Source organism: Pseudomassariella vexata (genome assembly GCF_002105095.1).
Source record: "Pseudomassariella vexata strain CBS 129021 chromosome Unknown BCR38scaffold_25, whole genome shotgun sequence".
Taxonomy (NCBI): domain Eukaryota; kingdom Fungi; phylum Ascomycota; class Sordariomycetes; order Amphisphaeriales; family Pseudomassariaceae; genus Pseudomassariella; species Pseudomassariella vexata.
In genome coordinates this window covers 309195-328747 of record NW_024467980.1, presented here as the reverse complement: position 1 = coordinate 328747, position 19553 = coordinate 309195, and the positions used below count along the sequence as shown (strand labels likewise).

At 53.1% G+C, this 19553-nt stretch overlaps 8 protein-coding genes across 8 annotated transcripts; 4 read left to right on the top strand and 4 right to left on the bottom strand.

The window, feature by feature from the left end:
- Nucleotides 1-47: 47 nt before the first annotated feature.
- Nucleotides 48-674, top strand: BCR38DRAFT_414781 (uncharacterized protein; the record flags this gene model as incomplete). The annotated part of the gene is made up of 2 exons (XM_040858967.1): nucleotides 48-93; nucleotides 289-674. The coding sequence occupies 2 exons, from the start codon at nucleotides 48-50 to the stop codon at nucleotides 672-674; spliced, it is 432 nt and encodes a 143-aa protein (XP_040709880.1).
- Nucleotides 675-2407: 1733 nt separating this feature from the next.
- BCR38DRAFT_451892 (uncharacterized protein) lies at nucleotides 2408-4652 on the bottom strand. Its single transcript, XM_040861493.1, has one exon. It carries the CDS (start codon nucleotides 4452-4454, stop codon nucleotides 2691-2693), a length of 1764 nt encoding a protein of 587 aa, XP_040709879.1. The 5' UTR covers nucleotides 4455-4652; the 3' UTR covers nucleotides 2408-2690.
- Nucleotides 4653-5060: 408 nt separating this feature from the next.
- BCR38DRAFT_403002 (uncharacterized protein) lies at nucleotides 5061-5622 on the bottom strand (the record flags this gene model as incomplete). The annotated part of the gene is made up of 2 exons (XM_040857783.1): nucleotides 5529-5622; nucleotides 5061-5470 (listed from the first exon to the last, which is right to left on the bottom strand). Coding segments are annotated over exons 1-2 (411 nt in total), but the record flags the coding sequence as incomplete, so codon positions are not given.
- A 327-nt stretch (nucleotides 5623-5949) lies between these two features.
- On the top strand, nucleotides 5950-6629 carry BCR38DRAFT_461880 (uncharacterized protein; the record flags this gene model as incomplete). Its single annotated transcript, XM_040862577.1, has 2 exons — nucleotides 5950-6385; nucleotides 6451-6629. 2 exons carry the CDS (start codon nucleotides 5950-5952, stop codon nucleotides 6627-6629), a joined length of 615 nt encoding a protein of 204 aa, XP_040709877.1.
- A 1089-nt stretch (nucleotides 6630-7718) lies between these two features.
- On the top strand, nucleotides 7719-9988 carry BCR38DRAFT_451888 (FAD-linked oxidoreductase). The gene is made up of 2 exons (XM_040861492.1): nucleotides 7719-9861; nucleotides 9922-9988. Exon 1 carries the CDS (start codon nucleotides 7885-7887, stop codon nucleotides 9511-9513), a length of 1629 nt encoding a protein of 542 aa, XP_040709876.1. The 5' UTR covers nucleotides 7719-7884; the 3' UTR covers nucleotides 9514-9861; nucleotides 9922-9988.
- A 622-nt stretch (nucleotides 9989-10610) lies between these two features.
- On the bottom strand, nucleotides 10611-11265 carry BCR38DRAFT_356316 (uncharacterized protein; the record flags this gene model as incomplete). The annotated part of the gene is made up of 2 exons (XM_040857017.1): nucleotides 10611-10928; nucleotides 10993-11265. The coding sequence occupies 2 exons, from the start codon at nucleotides 11263-11265 to the stop codon at nucleotides 10611-10613; spliced, it is 591 nt and encodes a 196-aa protein (XP_040709875.1).
- A 2801-nt stretch (nucleotides 11266-14066) lies between these two features.
- Nucleotides 14067-16996, top strand: BCR38DRAFT_461877 (fungal-specific transcription factor domain-containing protein; the record flags this gene model as incomplete). The annotated part of the gene is made up of 3 exons (XM_040862576.1): nucleotides 14067-14975; nucleotides 15030-16092; nucleotides 16149-16996. The coding sequence occupies 3 exons, from the start codon at nucleotides 14067-14069 to the stop codon at nucleotides 16994-16996; spliced, it is 2820 nt and encodes a 939-aa protein (XP_040709874.1).
- Nucleotides 16997-17566: 570 nt separating this feature from the next.
- On the bottom strand, nucleotides 17567-19553 carry BCR38DRAFT_122108 (HAD-like domain-containing protein). The gene is made up of 2 exons (XM_040853479.1): nucleotides 19245-19553; nucleotides 17567-19174 (listed from the first exon to the last, which is right to left on the bottom strand). The coding sequence occupies exon 2, from the start codon at nucleotides 19158-19160 to the stop codon at nucleotides 17664-17666; it is 1497 nt and encodes a 498-aa protein (XP_040709873.1). The 5' UTR covers nucleotides 19161-19174; nucleotides 19245-19553; the 3' UTR covers nucleotides 17567-17663.

The window sequence follows — 19553 nt, the reverse complement described above, 5'->3', positions numbered from 1 at the left end:
TATTGATTATATATGGCCTGGGCACGCTGTGCATAGCATTAGGCAATATGGCCAAGGAGTTTGTCAGTACCGGCTATAGAGTCGTGATTTTTGGTGAGTCTCGTATTTGCCCTCCTGCCTGTGCATTCAGTCAAAGGCCACCACCCAGTAATCAAGTAATATGCGATCTACATATACTATAGTAGAGGCATCGAACTTGCTTACGGTTTTCTTACAGATCTCTTCGGCAGAGGCTACTCAGATGCACCGAATGACTTGAAATACGATGCTCGCCTCTACACTACTTAGATTCTGCTAGTTCTCGGATGTTCCCCACTGGCTTGGACTGGGTTAGCCTGTTCCATATTGTTGGATTCTCTCAGAGCGGATCAATCGCTGTAGCATTCGCCGCTTACCACGCACACATGCTTCGTTCCATGACCCTCAGCTGTTCCGGAGGACTTATTCGCAAGTCGCATATAGGCCGTCAAAGCCGATCTCTATACTTATCCAGCATGATACCAGAGTGGCTGCGTCTGACTCTCCTTCGTAGCAGCTTGGAGCCAAGAGCCGGGCCCGTAAACGCAGACGTCCCCGGTGATAATAGTCATGATCATACGGGCCGGTTGAGGCCTTTGACGCTGATTGCGAAAGTTTGGCCCCGTCACTATAACCTTGACACATATCTGTCTTGAAGGACCATGAAGCCAAATACAGCTTGACGGGGGAGGCTGTTTTCCCTATATCACTTGACGGAGTGCTCTTAGATGTTCCTGTTGGTGTGTCACGTTGCTGGCGTGACCTCGTGGTATATCAAGATAGCAAGTAAGTTAAGTATTGAGTCTAGAACGATCGTTTAGCTTGATATCTCCCCACCATTCCTTTCGCAACACCTGACCTCACTATAAGTTTCATTCAAACACTCCGGGACTTCACTACCAATGGAGTATTACCAAGCTATCCCATGCGGGAAAGAGAGTTGAAAGGGATAGTATAATAAAGGATAAATTTGAAAGCAGATATTCCTTGAACGCTCGTGCACGGCTGCCCAAGTGCCCTCTTACAACTTCACCCGCATACATATTTGGTGGGATGGGCTGCTCCGGCATGAAATAGAGGCTGTTTCTCTGGCCATCGTGCAGGGTGCTCCGGGCACAAGCCGCTTATCCAATCTCTCATGATGCGTGTCGGAATTGGTATTGAAGCACGCGCCGCTGGTTGAAGAGGCTGCTGAAGCTGCGAGGTGATGACGGACCCGTTGTAGATTCGTCCCGTTGTTGCAGGCCTTCAAAATGCACAAGGCGTCATCCAAATGTACTAACCTAGATTCCTAAATCCTGAGCAACCCAAATGTTATCGCGCAGATGGGGTGGACACTTGTCGTGCCTAACACACTCCATGCAATCGGGGAGCGTCGGTGTAGTCGTGAACCAGAGGGGACTTGTTCGATAGCTCATATCGCCGCAGCAATAGCTCAAAGTGACGTACTAGTACACATCATCTGTCGTCTCAACCAAATGTAAAAACTAGCTGTATATGTTTGCCAAGAATACTTCAACGAGTCATGCAGTTTTTTTTGTTTTATTTTTTTATTTTTTTATTTGTGTCATCAGCTCAGGAACTTTGGCACCTTAAACCCCGCCGGGACTCTCGAAATCGTCGGAAACCCACTGGCGGCTTTACCTTGCAGGCGAAGGGCTCCTTCAGTTTCTTTAACATATCGCTCGAGCCATTTCCTCGCTATTTTAAAAGACGCTTCGGATGCCGTATCAAGCTCATATGGCTCGGCAAAGGTGCGCCCCAGAACATATAACTGTGAACTATGATGGTTCGCCGCTTACCAAGTACATGTCGAACAATTTCTCACAGACAAATTAATTAGTACTGACCAAGCTAAATAATTGAGAAGAGAAAAAAGATAAAAAGAAAGAGAAAAGAATTAAAATCAAAATACTAATGTACATCGACAGATGGCAGAATTAAATATACCTGGCGCTATCACAAGGTGAAGAGCTCAAGGACTTAGCTGGGTTGATTTTCACCTGGACACATAACCACAAGTGCTTGTCTCTTGCCAGCAGCACACCCAAAAATTCTCTTACCAACATGTACCATCATCAAGGTTTAGTTGGGCTGGGATAGGGATGATTTAATAAGTCTGATTCTATTAACAGGCGGGCCGTATAGGAACGAATCGTAATGCAGGTCTACAAAATCCAAGCCTGGGACATACTTTTCCTTCCCGTGGATCAACATGTGGACTACCGGGAGATGGATCCCAACGGTGAACCCCACCACGTTGGGAGGGTATTACCCTAGCTGTCAATTATTGACATATGTTCATGAAGACGAGGGTATGGTCAGTCCACCGTCAGAACCAAGGAGGAAGCCGTAGTCTAGTTACAGCCAAGCTGTCACTCTACATTACCGTCACACTTGGGTAGCACTTGTAGCTTATGGTAAGAGACCAAATTGGACCATGCTTTAGGGATAATCATTGATGCTCCGGGTCCTATACCAACGACCATACACCCATGCCGAACATGCACTTTAACAAGCCTATCTCCCCCGGCCTAAGTTCGAGAAAAATGAGTTATCAAGATTATGTATCCATGCAAATGATGACTCAAAACAATCCCAGGTCTAGTTCCATTTTTCATGCTCCGGTCATGCATTTGTATCAAGTAACCAGCCAAACCCCAAGAACCAGCCTATCCCCTCTTGGCGTTTCCATTGCCCACATATACAACAGGCTTCTTTTCAACCCTGATGTCCGATTTAGTCCCCGGAACATGTCCATTGCTCGTTGACAACACAGGAGCACGGGAAAACTTGGAAGCAATGCACGATGGCCACTTCTCGACATCCACGCCCGCGGCAGATGCCGCCTTCAGACCGCCGTAGATGAGAACCGCGATGATGGCGATCAGATCAATGATATGTACCGCCCACCACCATGTCTGCTTGCCCAACGCACAAGTGGTGTACTCGTACCTCCACTCCCACTCCTCCTCGTCAAACCAGGCACTAAACAAGCCAGCGTTGCCGCCAAACCCGCCCATCATGCTGCGAACCGTAATTTCCCTCAACCCAGGCAGACCCGGTTTCCCCGGCACCTTGTCGTTCTTAGCCTGTCCCCAGCGCATGACCTCCCATTTGCGCTGGTCGGGAGGCATGTCAACGGTCTGGTTGATATAGTGCCATGTGTCACAGCCTTCATGGTCGTGGCCGTTGAGAATGACGCCATGGCGACCCATGCCGTTTCCAGGAGCGTTGGAATCGCCGTTGAGTCCGAATAGGCCCTCGAGGAAGCCTTTGGATGCATCGGCTGAGAGCATGAACTGCTCTTTGACGCCGCCGCCTTGGTCGGAAGGGTGGAAGTCGAAGAAGGGCGCGTCTACGCAGATGCCTTCGGGCTTGTGGAGGGGGATGTGCGTCAGTGCAAGCGTAAAGTGACCCTTGAACTCGACGGCCGTGGCTGTGTTGATGAGGTCGTTGACGAAGGCATACGTCTTGTCCTGCAGCTCGGGGGTGCAGGCCGGGGTATCAAGGTTCATGTCGTTGATGACGACGATGCGCAGCTCCGGCACAAGCCGTACGGACTCGGGGTTTTGATCAGCGTCGAACAAGGTTGCGTTCGTTGTCGCGTTTGTAATGGGCAGCTCAAAGCGCAGCTCGTAAGCTGCCTTGCCGTACACGCGCTCGAATCGCTCGAGTCGTTCCACCGTCAAATCACCCGCATAGCCGACATCGTGGTTTCCCGCGATGTTGATGATTCTCTTCTCCCATAATGCCGCGTCTTTACCCAATGGTCCAACGTAGCCGGCGAGATCGTACTGTTCGGAAGGGTATGCAGCCACTTCGTCCGGCACGCGCTCACCGCCCGCAAATGCGCGATTCCAGTATCTCCAGCTGCGCTTCTCGAATTCCTCGTCGTCAATCCATTGACTACCCAGCAGATCGCCCAGCACTGTCACATGCGAGGGCTTAGTCCACCACCGCAAGGTCCTGTATATATGTGCCAAATAAAAATCATTTCCGAACAGATCTATGCGCTTCCGTATCGACTCGAGCGTATCGGGTATATCCTCGAAGTAGAAATCTACCAGTTCATGCGTCGCCCGCTTTGACCGTTCCCTCAACGACCAGGGTTCCGAAAACTGCGCAATCATGCTCTTGATGTGTGGAAACGACGACTCGCGATGCGCATTTGGAATGGACGTGTCGCCCTCGAGCTGCGGATCGCCTAGGGCGAGCAGCCTAAGCGGTGCGATGCCATCTGCTGCCGGGCTGCCACCATTCGCATGCTGTCGTATCGTCGACCGGAAGGCCACCGAGGCTGTCTGATCTGCCGGCAGGGGAAACGCACAGCCGAGGAAGATGGGGTAGAGGTAGAGGTAGACGGTCGATGCTAGGGCGAGCGGGAACAGCACGCGCAACGCATGGCGAACAAAGCCGACCGGGGACACGTACATGTAGGATGGCTACATGCGGCCGAAGCCTGGGGTGTTTGGGAGAAATTTTGTCGCAAATGAACTCGCCAGCAAAGCAAGACGCAAAAGAAAATACGGAATCGAAAGAAGCCGAAACAAGGGAAATATTGACTTCGAAACGGGAGAACAGGAGATCTGCCGCCAGACAACTGCTGTGCTGGCGAATCGGATGACCCGCTCACTATTTCCTGTTGTGGACGGTAGCTGTTGATGGGCGCATTGACAGCTGGGGTGACACCCTTTTGGACCCTTGGGAGACAGCCTTTGATGCTGGCAGACGGTGAACGGAGCTGGCATGCTTGTAGCGGACGGAACAATTTCATTTTTCTCATTATGTAGCATTAGGTATCTCATGGTCTATGGGGTTTCTATGAATCTCCTCGCAGCGCTTATAAATATGGAACGATTCATCCTGTACACCAGACATCGTCATGATCGAAATGCAACCCTTGATTGTCATGCCCCAACTTCCGTACAATGGCCGTTCCTCCTACGTGATTATCTCTGAGCTATCAATTGATAGCTAGATAGCTTGGATTCCTCTTGCCATACCATCGTAAACATTCAAGCCAACAACACTGCTAAAACTCGTCCTCCGCCTCGGGCTCTTCCATTTCATCGTCGTAGCTGGGGAAATCCACCACAAACACGACCTCGCCCATTTCCTCCTCATCCTCGTCCCTGAATGCAAATGCCACCATCATGCCATCCTTGACGCCCTTGCCGACCCACGTGTCGTTGCCCTTCGCTTTCAACGACTTCCAACCTTGCAGTGGATCCGTAGGCGATTTCAGCACCGCGAACTCAATGAGGGATGAATCAGACGGCAGGGCAGTCTTTGTTTTAGAGTCCTGCGTAGTTAGGCCATCTGGGTAGCGTTCCTGAAGAATTTCGAGCAGTTCTGAGGCGACGGCTCCAAAGGTGGAAGTGGGGTCCACGAGGAGGAAAATGCTGTGGATGCCGTACTTGAGGCGGACTGACAGATCGATGTCTGTGACCTGGTGGGAATATTAACTGGAGTGTGCCAGACGTAGGGTTTTTTTGGGTTAATTTTACCATTTTGCGTACTTCTCTGGCTCAAATTCTGATGATTAGAACAACCTCTATCAACATTGAGAATTTCGGAATTCCTCACTGCAATATCCAAAGAGGCACCTTCTATTTGACGCGTTCCGTGTGAACCAAGACTACCCAATGCCGCAGCACGTGCGCCCGATATTATAAGCAGCATGCACTCACAGTGGATGATGGCCCGAGCTTGGCAGCCAGGTTCTTCAGGACCCTTGCAATCCTGGCCATAGCTCCTGGGCATCAATTCTCTAAAGCTCGCGGGCCATGTCTTGATCTTGCGACGGTCGACCTTCGTTGTTGGAGCTCTGCACGAGGAGGTGAGGAATACTTCCACGCAACGTAGTCGATTGGGAAACTACGACATCGATTTGTATCGACCTCGACCCCGACATTTCGCAGCAACACCATGGCCGAAGAACGCGAAGGAGCCCGCCGGCCCCGTCCGACAATCACACGAGAGGAAATAGACCAATTATGGCGAGACTCACGGCTCTCGATCCCGCCCCTGATTCGCATACCAGCTGCTGCCGTCACCGCCTTCAGCGTCGGAATGTCTCTGGGACTGGCGCATGGAAGCACAATGGCTGGTCTACGATTTCGAGCCGAACACGCCCATCGTCTTCCGACCTCAACCACCGGCTGGTATCTGTATCACAAGAGCAAGAATTATCATTTGGCCTTCGGTGGCCTGAAGGAAGGACTGAAGACTGGACTTCGGCTTAGCGTGTTGAGTGTGGCTATGTTCTGTGCCGAGAACCTATTTGACGTCTACCGTGGCACCAAGGATATGCTGAATACTGTCGGGGCCAGTTTGGCTGTTGCTGGCGGTTTCAGCTTGATCAGTCAGTATCAACCGCCGATGCGGCTCTCGAGCACGGCTTGTCAAAATTGCTGACATGTCCTTCAGATCGATTCTCGCCTGCCGAGACAGCACGAACGGCTCGCAAGGGTTTAAAATTTGGACTTGTATACGGCGCCGTGCAGGATTTGCTGTCCTTGGCCAAAGGACGACCCGTGGGTTACGTCGAGTTCGTGCGGCGACATATTGGATCCAGGACCAAGATGCAAGACCAGCAGACAATATGAAGTCAAGCATCATGAGGATGTATTGTCCGCCCATAGCGACGATGATTGGTATCACAAACCTGGGGATAAACTGGGGCTGTGATCCCGTCCCTTGGCACTTGACTCTCATTCTCCATCGACATCAACTCGCAATGCTGTACTCGTTTTATAATATCCGCGTGATGCGGCCCGGCTTGTCCACCATTTACCGTCTCGATGGATCAAGACCACACCCCGATCCCGGAGATGCCGCATATATGCTTCGCGACCATCGTCGGGTCTTCCAAAACTGACCCAGCTCCTAGGCCATGTGCGGATCACTACACTGCATACTCCAAGCGAATTGTATTATCGTCGCGTCAGTATTGGCTCGGCTAGCTTCGTCATGTATTCAAGCAAGACGAATATGACTAGCGAGCCCCCACTCTCCTGCATAGCATGGGATTCACGAGCGTATGAACTCTCGACTGGAGACGATGCTTACGTTTCTCATTCCAAGTTTGCTCGTTTTGATTGCGGCTGGGTTAGTAACCGGCGGCCAGAACTCTGTAGGGTGAGCCGAGCGCATCAGACGAACCCCACAAAAATCCCGGGGAACAAGAAGATGAGACCAGACCAGGTCCACATTGAGCCGAAGCTTCAAATCAGAAAGCCGAAATGATCTGCTAGCAGCCTGCTAGCAACACGAAGAGATGCGCCATTCCTGAGCACGAAGGACGCCGTGGGTCCCATTGTCCACTTACTCGAGCCTGCTTCTCCTCTTTATTACGGCCAGCGACGGTCGGACGCCTCATTGGTCAATGGCGAGATCCCCATCGACGGCTATTCGCGGACGCGACATGAACATTCCCCACACACGTGATGACGCTTGATAAGGAGCAGAAGCATATTTGGATGCCATCGCAAGTTTATTGGGGATATCGGACGAGCCCAAGTGGATAACGGCTTTGGGAGATGTAATGTGCCATGGCCGCTTGCGTGCCCGTTGCATACCACGTTAGTCCATGGCTCGGCCTCTCCAACTTTGGCCATTGCGAAGACCGGAGAGAATGCCACCGTCGATGGTTTTAACGGTAGCAAACCCAACCATGGATCTAGATTTATAGAGTATGTTCTACTCCCCTCTCGTTTACTTGTGCTTGACTTGCTTTCCCATTGATACCACATCCGTTGCCACCTTACAGTCATCAACATATCGTCAACACCCCTGTGCTTTGTACACCTGCAGCGGTGCTTTTACACTTGATATTGTCAATATTGGTATTGTGAGCTGACGATGGGACAAGTCCCAATTCTGGGCAGGCCTTCCGTGGTGCCTGCCACTATGAGGATTCTCTCTCATACGTCACGAGGCCTATATGTCACGAGGCGCTTCCCATTAGACACATTCGCCATGGCGACCGCGACACCTCGGAGGCGGATCCAATCGTCTTCCAGACGACCATCTCCTCCATCATCATCATCCTCGGATGCATCCACCTTAAACGCGTCCACAGTTGGCACCCTCTCCCAAACCCACACACCCGAGGACGCAGCCGGATCTGCAGCAACCATGGCGAAACACTCACCCCTCGCCGTCCTGCCCCTATCGACAGTCCTCCGCACCCTAGCCACCAACACCATCTCCTCCTCCCCCGTCCTCCTTCCCCCCTCTCTATTCATCATGAGCAAGCTCGCGCACGCGACCAACCCCCTAATGAATCCAGACCGCAACCCCCTCCTCCGCTACTTCCTCAAGAAAACCTTCTACGCGCAATTCTGTGCCGGCGAGAACGCAGCAGAGGTGCGCGCCACCGTCTCGGGATTAAAACGCATCGGCTTCACAGGCGTCATCCTGGGCTACGCCCGCGAGGTCGTGCTCACGCAGGAGCAGACACTCGACCTAGGCGCCAGCATCCACGACGAAGCCTGTCTCACCCACGAAATCACACCCTGGAAGAACGGGACCCTGGAGACGGTCAAGATCGCGCAGCCGGGCGACTTCGTGGCGCTCAAGTTTTCCGGTGCGGGGCGCCACGCGCTCCACGCGCTCAAAAACCGACTGCCGCCTAGCAAGGAGCTGCGCGCTGCCATTGACGAGATATGCGAGTTGGCGCGGGAGCGCGACGTCCCGTTGCTGTTTGACGCGGAGCAGATGGCGGTCCAGGCCGGTATTGATGATTGGACGCTCGAGTACCAGCGCAGGTACAACACGAAGCCCGGGCATGCAATTATCCACGGCACGTACCAGGCGTACTTAAAATCTACTCCTGCGACCCTGGCGTCGCACCTCGTGATCGCGGCCAAGGAAGGCTTCACGTTGGGAGTCAAGTTGGTCAGGGGCGCGTATATGGGGTCTGATCCGAGGGAGATTATACATGATACCAAGGCGGATACGGATAGATGCTACAACGGCATTGCGGAGTCGCTGATTAAGAGAGAGTGGGGGCCTATTCTGGCGCAGCCGCAAACTGCCGATTCCAAGTCTTCTCCGACTTCGACTTCGTTTCCGCAAGTATCCCTCGTCCTCGGCTCCCACAACCTTGAAAGCGTCCGCAAGGCTCGCGCAATCCGCGACGCTATCCCGGCTACGGAAGGTTGCAGCGAGTTGGCCATTGCGCAACTGCAGGGTATGGCGGATGACGTGAGCTGTGAATTGATTTGTGTCAAGAAGGCCGACTCGGTCGCCAATGAGGCCGCCTCCAAGTCTGTGACTATCAAGGAGAAAGAGATGATCAAGGGAGGCAAAGGCCAGACCAGGGCGTACAAGTACATTGTCTGGGGATCGACGGGCGAGTGCATGGCATATTTGCTGCGCAGGGCTTACGAGAACCGCGATGCGGTGCAGAGGACGCTCGAGGGGAGGAATGCTATGTGGGGGGAAGTGAAGAGGAGGGCTTGGGGGGTGTTTGGACGTGGCGCTTGATCGGTATGACTGTCGTACCGTGTAGTCCGGTCTGATGTATTTGTTGTCAGTCCGCTGGAGACTCTACTTTAACGGAGGATGGTTTGAGCGTTGATTTCAAATGCCGTGGAGGTTGGAAGCTTCTGGATAGAAGACTGTGAGCGTCGAACCTGGCATGTGAGCATGATGATGGGGAACGAGCGTTGGTTTATCAACCGCTCTGGAGGTATCGAGGGAAGTGCCCTAGACTGTTTGTTAGAGAGAAGTAGGTATAATTTTACGAGACTATGATTATGCCCAAGATTGAAACTACTTAACAGCCGCCTGCCCGGTTATCGTGGTGAAGAGTGATCGGTTCAGACCATTTCCCTATATGATCAATATTTCTAGCAGCCAGTTGAGATATAGATCTGTGAAGAGCTGACATACATGCGTGTGCGTGAACGATATGCCCCCCACACTAAAACAGCAGTCTAGAACGTTGAAAGCCTTTTTCTAGGACCTGCATTGGCCTTTTCACTTGATAATAACACATTTTCGTACTACATGGACAAAATGCTCATTGGATATGCTTATTTCTTCTGTCTGCGGCTAAATTCTCACGTCACCTATCCTTACCAAATTATGTCAACCCTTCAGGGCCAATGGTCCCACCCCTAATCTACCGCACAACATTATCACGGCCTTCTTGTTGACGAACCCCATATCGAAATACCTCGCAGTCATTTCGTATCTTTATCATACACTCAGCACGCATCTTCTTAGGCCAAATACACCCATTTTGGAGACTGCCTCTTGCAATCGCCGTTGATTCTTGAAGACGAAATAGCTTCCGATACAACGGCTTGGCCATCGCCTTCCCTTTTCCAGTCTCCTAACGCTGTCACTGCGAAACCCAGACCTAGACTGGTCGATGGACAGGGATATATGCTTCGACCCGGGAACAGTCTTTGATGGCGTTCTCCCATATGATATGGGATACTGCAAGTGATGGCCTGCATGTGAAATTGCCGGCTGGTCCGCTCCCTTCGGTTTGGCGTCGAGAACTTGTCGCGGCGCGGCCACGGGTCAGCCAGTTGATCATTCGTTCCAAATCCTCGCGCTATCAAGAGAAGAAATCACAGACCCCTTAACGCCATAGCACTAACAATCATCATCTCCATCTCCTTCCTCTTGGCATCCATGTCCGTGATATCGTCCAGCCCCGCCGCACCATTCAGCTTATGGTACTTGCGCAACTTGGACCAGTCTGTCGTCTTGGCTATTTCCTCATCGGAAAACTCGACGCTCTCGCCCTTTACATGCTCATTCAAATGCGTCTCAGTGCTCTCTTTCGTAAGGTCGCTTGTATTCGCATGCGCCGTGTTCAGAACCTTGACCACGAGAACATCTTTACTTATTGGCGAAATGCCGTAACGTCTATATGCTTCTGCAATCTTCGGGACCATTATGTCAGTCATCGATCGCACCATTCGCGTCTAGTGAAATACGTGAACCTACGTTGTTGTTCGAGCTCAGGGCGCACACAATCTCCGAGTGGATGTTGGGCGTCTTCATGTTTCCACCTAACTCAACCGTGATGGACTTGTAGACGGCGGCGAGAAGGTGGAAGCGCGATATAACGGTCGAGGCATCAATCAGGGCGTATTCGAAGGATGCGTTGCGTGCGAGGAGCTGCGAGTGTAGGAAGGAGGCATTGGTGACGTTACGATAGAATGCGACGTGGATCGAGAGAGTATGGGGAATGTGCTCGAGATGGATTGTTTCAAGCATTTTGGGCGGGTTATCTGGGGACCAGGAGGCTTTCCAAGTGACCAAGCGGTTTGAAAGCGTACGATGGCTTGAAAGTGGTTTGCGACAGCTTCAAAGACCGGACGGGCAGACTTTGAGATATTGAAATCGTCGGATCGCGACGATCATAGTGGGGTTGTCATGCTGTCGAGGTACAACTTGAGAATTGTGGCGGGGTAACTCGAAGATCGTGGAGAGGTTAGGGACGACACCTGGTTGCAGCTGGCTGGGCTGGTCATTTTAGACGACCGATTTCGACCTACGTGGAATTGCCACGAACTGATTGCGAAGCGATTAGATGGTGTCGTTCTGCTCATTGTGAATCATGTAGGGGTCAAATTGATTTCAGTAATGGTCGTGGAAAGATGAATGTCCTGTCCGTGCCATCAATTTTCGAATCAGCTGGTTATATATGCCTGAGACTTCTCAATGTCCATCCACACAACGTCATTGCATCATGATCATGGACTCTTCCCGTTTCCGGGGCAGACAACGCATCCGATAGACAGCTCGTCAGAGAGTGTATGGTAGGCTGATCGGATACCGATCGGCCAGGCTTTCTTGGACCTTTCAACACCAGCCTCGTGCGCAGCCAGCCTGCTTCGGAAAGCGGGAGCAAGAGACTATGGCTTCGATGTCAGGAACAGAATTACGCCCCAACGTCTAACCAAAAGCGATACGAAAGGCTTGTAGGTTAACCTCAAAAAGCCAACAACAATCTGGTCTTCCCAACTCAGGAGAGCCGGGTAGCCTCCACAGCAGATACATACGAAGTTGCCATGAGCTACAAAAAGTAGAAGATGATGCTGAAGTATGGCTGAAGCGATGTCGCCCCGCAACTCATCACCCAGATGAGTAAACAAGAGTCTGCAACACGTATTAGATTACACCAGAGGGCTCCCGAGTGATGCCGCCTTGTGAAGCGGTTCCTTTCCCGCAAACCGATGTCACGAGAAGGTTTGGTGGAGTTCCTAGATCAGCCCGGGAATGTGTCACGCGTAGCATGACGGCGCGCCATCACCTCATCTGAACCACGCAAAAGTAGACTGTCCATATCTCACCGCTTTAGCCACTGGCCCCTGCTGATCACTGGACTGCTATCATCGCATACGCCATGTTCCGGACTCACCGGAACGACGGCCCTAATCGTTGTAAGCGCTCATCAAGCCACCGGGTCTAGACCAGTATACCGTTGGAATTCTACCTCTAGATAACCACGAACACTCAGGCCCCTGATCGGCGCTGAAATTTTCTATATGGGAATCTCGGGGGAAGTCCCAAGCGCCGAGGACTGCGGAAACGGGCCTCCGCAAACACAATCACGACGAACAGTTCCTTGATTCGACCATGTTCGCGAGAGTGTTTGAAGATGGCTTGGGAGCCGCCGGGCCATGAATTGCAGGCTGCGCAGTCGAAGCCACACCGTACCTTGGACGCGTTGGTGGGTAGCGCCTCTGATGGAAGGTACGTATGTAGTTAAGACATCCTACATCTCCGCAGAACGGCCCCGCATAGTTCTGTTACAAGTGGCGTTGGACGGTCTAAGATGCTCTAGCTTTCGGGAGATTTTCTAAGTGCCTGGGTCTGTGACTGTGAGGCGAATGGAGTAGATGACGGAGCAAGTCCCTGAGAACTACGCCGGCTCTGCCAGACTGCAGCAGAATTGGACGAATCGAATACTGATTCGTAACCGAGGCTTATATCCAATGCCGTAATCACCCAAGCAATGGAAAACATTGTAGTGCGTGGTCCTGGAAATCGAGTTTTATGTTGGTTTTGGCTTACTTTGTAGGGGATTTTGAGTTGGAGCCGGCAAGCGCTATCAAGCCGCCAACCAGCGGGCCGGAAAATGAGCTGCAGGGGGACTGATCGATAACCTTCAATGCGACTTCCCAATTTGATTACCATGAAGGCTGGGACTAGACCTCAGGCCTGCTCAGACAGGTGGAATGTTAATAGAAGTTTTGGAAAAAGTTTGTGCCCAATGCCGGTCGGTTCCAGGCCAATACGAATCAAGCAAGAGGGGGTTGTGTCCGAGTAAATACATAGGAGCGGTTGAGTACATCTAGACGATGCAGCTAAATTCCTCACCCGGCGTTGGGAACTGAATGCCCATGCATTCCCCCGGAGTGTTAGGCCGTTCACCTTGTCCTGGAACAATGTGATATGGCAGCCCAACGAGGTTATTACAAACGGCATCTAGAGGTTTTACGTTCTGGACCCCTCATCGTCCGGTGTCTTCATTTGGTGCCCTGACTCGTTCAAGAACCAACTTTGCATGCACCAAGGGGAAGTAGGCATTGTCAGATAACTGCCCACAGCTCTTGTGGAGATTGTCGAGGTCGAGCTTCGCATCGCGGCTCCGGAGGAAGCTCAGACGCGACGCTGAAACACCATAACCGTCAACCGCATTCGAGTCGAGTGTTTTCATCCCAGACAAGCCTTTTGGTTCTGGCATCTCCCAAACAATGCTTGTGTCCAGTCAGCCCAGTCAAGTCGCAACGGCAAACTCCATTTTCTGACCATCTCGACGGCAAACCCCGTCGCCAATTGCATCGCTCGCAGCACCGAGTGCACCCGCTTCCCGTTCGCCTGCCATTGCGAGCTACGACCACGGATCCCGTCGCCGTCATCCTCGGCAAGCTCCATCTCGGACGGAGCTGTTAGCCTGTCCGGGACCAGCCCGACACGCTGCCGCAACGGAAACAGCGAACGAACGCATCGGCACGCATTCTCGCACTGGCGCCCCATCGTCGTCGCCGCCGCCGCCGTCGATTAACGCCATGCCCCCCGGCCGGCCACCGAAACGGCCTGGTGAGCCGGACGACGTCGACTCTCCTGACAGCAATAGCCAGGGCAAATTGAAGCTGCCGCGACTGGACCGTGGCGGCGCACCCAACGACTTCTCGAGCGTCGTCAAGAGCAAGCTGCAGTCCTACACCAGGACAGGCCAAGCATGCGATCGCTGTAAAGTGCGGAAGATCCGTTGCGATGCCCTGCCTGAGGGCTGCTCCCACTGCCTCAACCAGAACCTCGAATGTTACGTGACGGATCGCGTCACCGGCCGAACCGAGCGGAGGGGCTACATGCAAGAGCTGGAGCGCGAGAAGATGGATATGCTCAACCACATCCGGGAGCTGGAGAAGTTGCTGGAGGGAAATGGTATCGAGGTCAAGCCATGGAATTGGTCCGCCTACCCCCAAAACTTCCCTCCCAATGTCACGTACGACTCTATAGGCAACCCCGTACAAGAGGCAAGCGCAGCTGGAAAGGAGCAATGGACTCAGATGGGGAACTCAGTCTGGGTCAAGAATCACCAACCCAAAACTCAATTCTCGAGCATCTCGCGGTCTACCCTCGAGCCGCGCCCTGCCGACGTCCATCTCGGCGTCGGTGTGGATCAGTCCCCCTTAAGTTCTATCAAGGGCACTGCACTGTCTATTCTCGGCAGCACCATAGACATTGGCTCGTTTGACACGCCAGATGCCGATGAACCCGTACCTGGCGCCCAGGCGAAATCGCCGCTCTACAATAAGTCGATACAGGCTTGCCTGCAGTCAATAACCAATGTTAATCCTCAACTCCATGTCGACTACCCCCCGAAAACCGATGCCTTCACCTATGCCGAATGGTACTTCCTCATGATCCATCCCTTCACTCCCGTCCTCCACAAGCCAAGCTTTATGAATCTGGTACGTCATCTCCTGTCTTGGCCCATGTCAGATAACTGACCGAGGCTCTTACAGCTGGCACGTCTATATGATGATCCTAGTTTCAAACCCTCGGTTGCTGAGGTGGTTATGATCCACATGGTGTTCGCATCGATTTATCTCCAGTATGGCATTCGCAATCGAGAAAATCCAGAACAGCGGGTTCGCTTAAACGACTTGTCTAATCAGCACTATCACTTTGCCCTGAGCAAATGGTTTGATTTGGCCACGTCTCGAACATTTGCCGACCTGCAGTCCCTGACCATCATCGCTCTGCATACCCGATGCTTCCCCAAGCCAGACTGCTGTTCCATGCTCATCACATACTGCCTCAGCTTCGCAACGGAGTTGGGCTTGCACCGTGCCGTGAAGAAGCCCGGCGAGGGCACCAACCTAGAGAATGAGATGCGCAAGCGCGTCTTCTGGACTATTCTCTGTATTGCAGTCACACTCAACGGCCGCACGGGGCGACCAATGCCCATTCGCCTCCAGGAGATCGATTGCGATTTCCCCGAGTTGATACCCGACGAGCTGCTGTCGAAAGACGGAGTTGACACGTCAACGACGGGAAAGTGTATCTACGAGGTCGGTGTAGCTGGTTTCAAGATCAGTGCAATATTGTTGGACATATTTGCCAACCTTTACTGTGCGAGGCGGGACTATGCAGATTATGTCAACATTGTTGAAGAGCTTGAGGCCCGGATTAGGAGATGGGAAGAAGACTTCGCCGAGCTACTCAAATCAACCGAAAGCGACAATCCTGTCCTACCGCTCTACGCTGAAGGCATGATTCACGTAGTCCAGCTATGCCTGAGGCACCCTTCAGTTGCTATGACCAACGACCCCAAAGTCATGGCCGAAAACACGCGCTCGTGTGAGCAGACAGCCAAGGCCATGTTGAATAATGTTTACCGGTTGTACAAGCTCAAGTCTCTTGACACGACGTGGTATGCACTTGCAGTCTGGGTGGCGGCGATATTTTCTCAGCTAGTGGCGTGTTGGGAGAGGAGACACGAGACTACGCATGAGGAGGTGGAGGAATTGCGGTTTGACATGAACAAATGGCTTGCCATCTTAGCTGAAGGTGGCAGTCTCATGGGTAAGTATTTGCTATTCCGTGTATTGAATGGCCGACGATACTAACCAGCTTCTCAGGATCTGGTTCAGGCCCGAGGGATGCCGTGAGTGTTATTGTGGACCGTACCATTGCATGGATTGAGCGCGATCGACAGCAACCAAAGCTCACTGCTCCAGTGCCTCAAGTTTCACAGGACATGCTAAAGCAATCCCCGCAGCCATCGTCGTACGCCACTCTCGCCAATGCCCCTGGCAACGCGACTGCCAGTCATAACGGTGCCGACAGCGGCAGTGCGCCCGCTCCAGGGCCTCCGCGCAACAGCAGCAACACCAATAGCTATTACACAGAAACAGGTCCAGAGCCTGCCACATACCCTCTACCTTACAGCGACCCAAACGCAAACCCCGCCAACAATCTCCCCTACGACCCCAACACCGAAAACCAATACAACCTGTACGCGCAAGCAGCAAGCCAAGTGCCCACTGCCCACATGCAGGCAGCTCCCGAACCACAAGCCCCAGCCCAGACCCAGGCACAACCGCAGACCCAAGTCCCAGACCACAACAACCCCCTATCCACTTTCGCGGCGCAGGCCACCCAAATGGCCCAGCCCGACATGACGTCCTTGTGGCGCCAGCCAGCTCCCGGGACAACGTCCTCAAGTGGCGGGAATACTTGGCAGGACTGGACGGCCGCTGTGGTCGATAACCAGGACCGGTATAGCGCCAACGCCCTCATGTCACTCGGAGGGTCGAACCGGCCTGCGGTAAATGTGACAGAGGGGGCTGAAGGGATGGGTATGGGAGTCAATGGGGGCTCCATGAATGTGAATGGGGTTAATGGGGCGCCGGTGACGACCTCATCGGCAAACATGCAGTGGCCATTGTTGATCTTTCATGATGAGACGGATGTAGGGAATGCCTGAAAGTGAAGATTTAAGGGGTTGAGGGATTGAGATGCAAGAGTCGAGAGTTTGGGGACGAGCAAGCGAGGAAGCAGAGCGATCCAGTCGCTGTCGTATTTATGTACAGATACAAAACCTGAGGCGCAGAGGGAATGGACACAATTTGTGTAACAAATACTGGTAATTTTAGCCAGGCATCCGTGCATCAGCATGGCATATATTTATCATATGAATGTGACTCCTTCACTCTTTAGTCAGTGTGACGGAGAGAAATATAGATGGATAGGGTTCGAAGCAAACATCGCAATTTGGCATCAAAAGTCCTGAAGCTGAAGGAGTATGAATTATATTCACGCTCCTCCCTCTCTACGCCCGAACTATTATATAGTACAAGGCGCATGCGCGCTCATATCCGCTGTCCACTACATAAGCGTTTTGCAGAGCCGGCCGAAACTACAAGATGCCTAAACATTAACCTTGGCAAACCCCCCTGACTTCCAAGCCCCAATACATGCTGCCCCCAATTATGAGTAGAGTTCAAAGGTCGGTCCATCCATCGGTCCATCTATCCGTCTAGATTGCGCACACCTCTGGCACCGGCCTTTTCTTGGAAAAATCGAGAAGGTCATCTCGTTTCCCACCGTATCTGTACAAACCCTCGTCCCCATCTTACAAATCAATCGATCGATCATGCCTGCTTTCCCGCATTGCTCGGCTTATCCGACACAAACCAGCCCGCGAGTCCCGTCTTCATGCTTGCCATGGCCTCAGCTTGGGCCTTCTCCTGCGCCATCTGCTCTTCCTTGAGCCACTTCTCGCCGTTTTCGCGAATCTCCTTCTCCAGCATCTCGTAGTTCTTGCGGCCGCGCTCACGGGCAATATCGTGCAACATCTTGCCCTGGGAGAAAGCTTCGCTTGCGCTCTGCTCGCCCTCGGCGGGAACCATCATGCTCATGTTGCTGGGCTTCAGACCGAGCATATTGCCGAGCGTGCTCATGCCGGAGGGGCGGGGACGCTTCTGTGCCTGGAACTGCTTCTCGAACTGTGCACGTGCAATGGCCTCCCGGCGCGCGAATTCGGTCGGGATGTGCTGGCCCTTGAAGGATTTCAAGACCTCGCGCGTGTCGGCGTACTGCATAGTGTGGACGTATTCGAGGAATGGGACGAGGGACACCAACTCCTTATCCTTGGGGTCGCCGGTCCACTTGGGCAGCACAATGGCGTTGTCGGGCTGCTCGCGGACGTGACGCTCATTTGTGTCGATGATGATGACCTTGGACAGGTCACGGTTCAGATACGAGAGGTCCTTGACGATCTCGCCATCCCTGTATTTGGTTGCTTCGCGGAACAGGGGCCAGACGATGAAGCGGTACGGATCCAGCTTGCGCACGAGCGGGTCGCCCATGGCGAAGGGAACACTGGTGAAAAGCACCAACTCATAGTACTGACTGAGGTAGTGAAGGAAGTAGTCGACTCCTGGCCGTTTCGCAACCCTCCAGCCGTGCTCGCGAGTCCACTCGCTGTGTACCAACAAATCCTCCAGGCTTATGCAAAGGGTGTATGGTCGCTCGAACATGGGGTCCGGGTCGGGAAGCAGCTTGTCGAAAGCAGGATCTTGGTAATAGCTAAGCGAGTCGGTCATGCGTGCGTGGGCGCGCTTCCACCACAAGCCCGGTGTCCAACCGTTGGGGATATCCGTATGAGAAGGCGCTTCCTCTTCGTCCCAGTCACGACCCAGCCATGCGACGCTGCCCACGCCCAACACCAGCGCCGCGAGATACATGCGGTTGGCCAGCTTGTTCCTCCGCTTTTCCGTGGAGGAGATGTACGCGGAGGCTGGGAGCTCTCCCTTCCCTCGGCCGCCTCCCTCGGCATCGTATTCATCCCGTCCGAGATGCGCCAACGCCGATCTATTCGTTGCTCCTGTAGTCTCGTACTCTAGCGTGGAAGGAATGCCCTGGGTGAGATCGGGCAGCTTGAACGGGTTCTGATCAGCGGTCTCGGGTATTTGTGTCTCGGGTTCTTTGGGTAGAGCGTCAGATGATGGCGCCTCGGTGGATTCTGGAGATGCGGGCTTCGGATCGGACGCTTGCGCATCTGGGGACTGAGGTTGCGCTGGCGGAGATGACGGTTTCGGAGCTTGTGAGATATCCTGATTGCGACGCTTGGTGGCCATTCCCCGCATCCATAGTGCCGATGCTGGTATCGCCGCTCTCGCAGCTGCCCTAGAAAGAGCTGGCGACTGCAACCGCGCTGAGCGCAGAATGGCTCTGGACAACATGCTGGGCAGCTCGGCTTGGACCAAGCTCAAATGAATGGGTTGGGGATATATAACACCGTGCCAGTCAACAGATGATCATGGGTACGCCGTTTCTATGATCGCCGCGGGTGACAGAGTGCCAACAGTCAGTTGAAGAGAGGAATAGAGTCAGACCGGACCCTCGACGATATCGGGTGGTGAAATGCAATGATGAAGCTCCGAGGCAAGCTCGCGGCTTGAAATTTTAATGCCGAGGTTTCGCCGCCATCCTGGTCTGGTCTGCCTGTGCACAGGCCTCGCTTCGATGGTTGTCGGTAT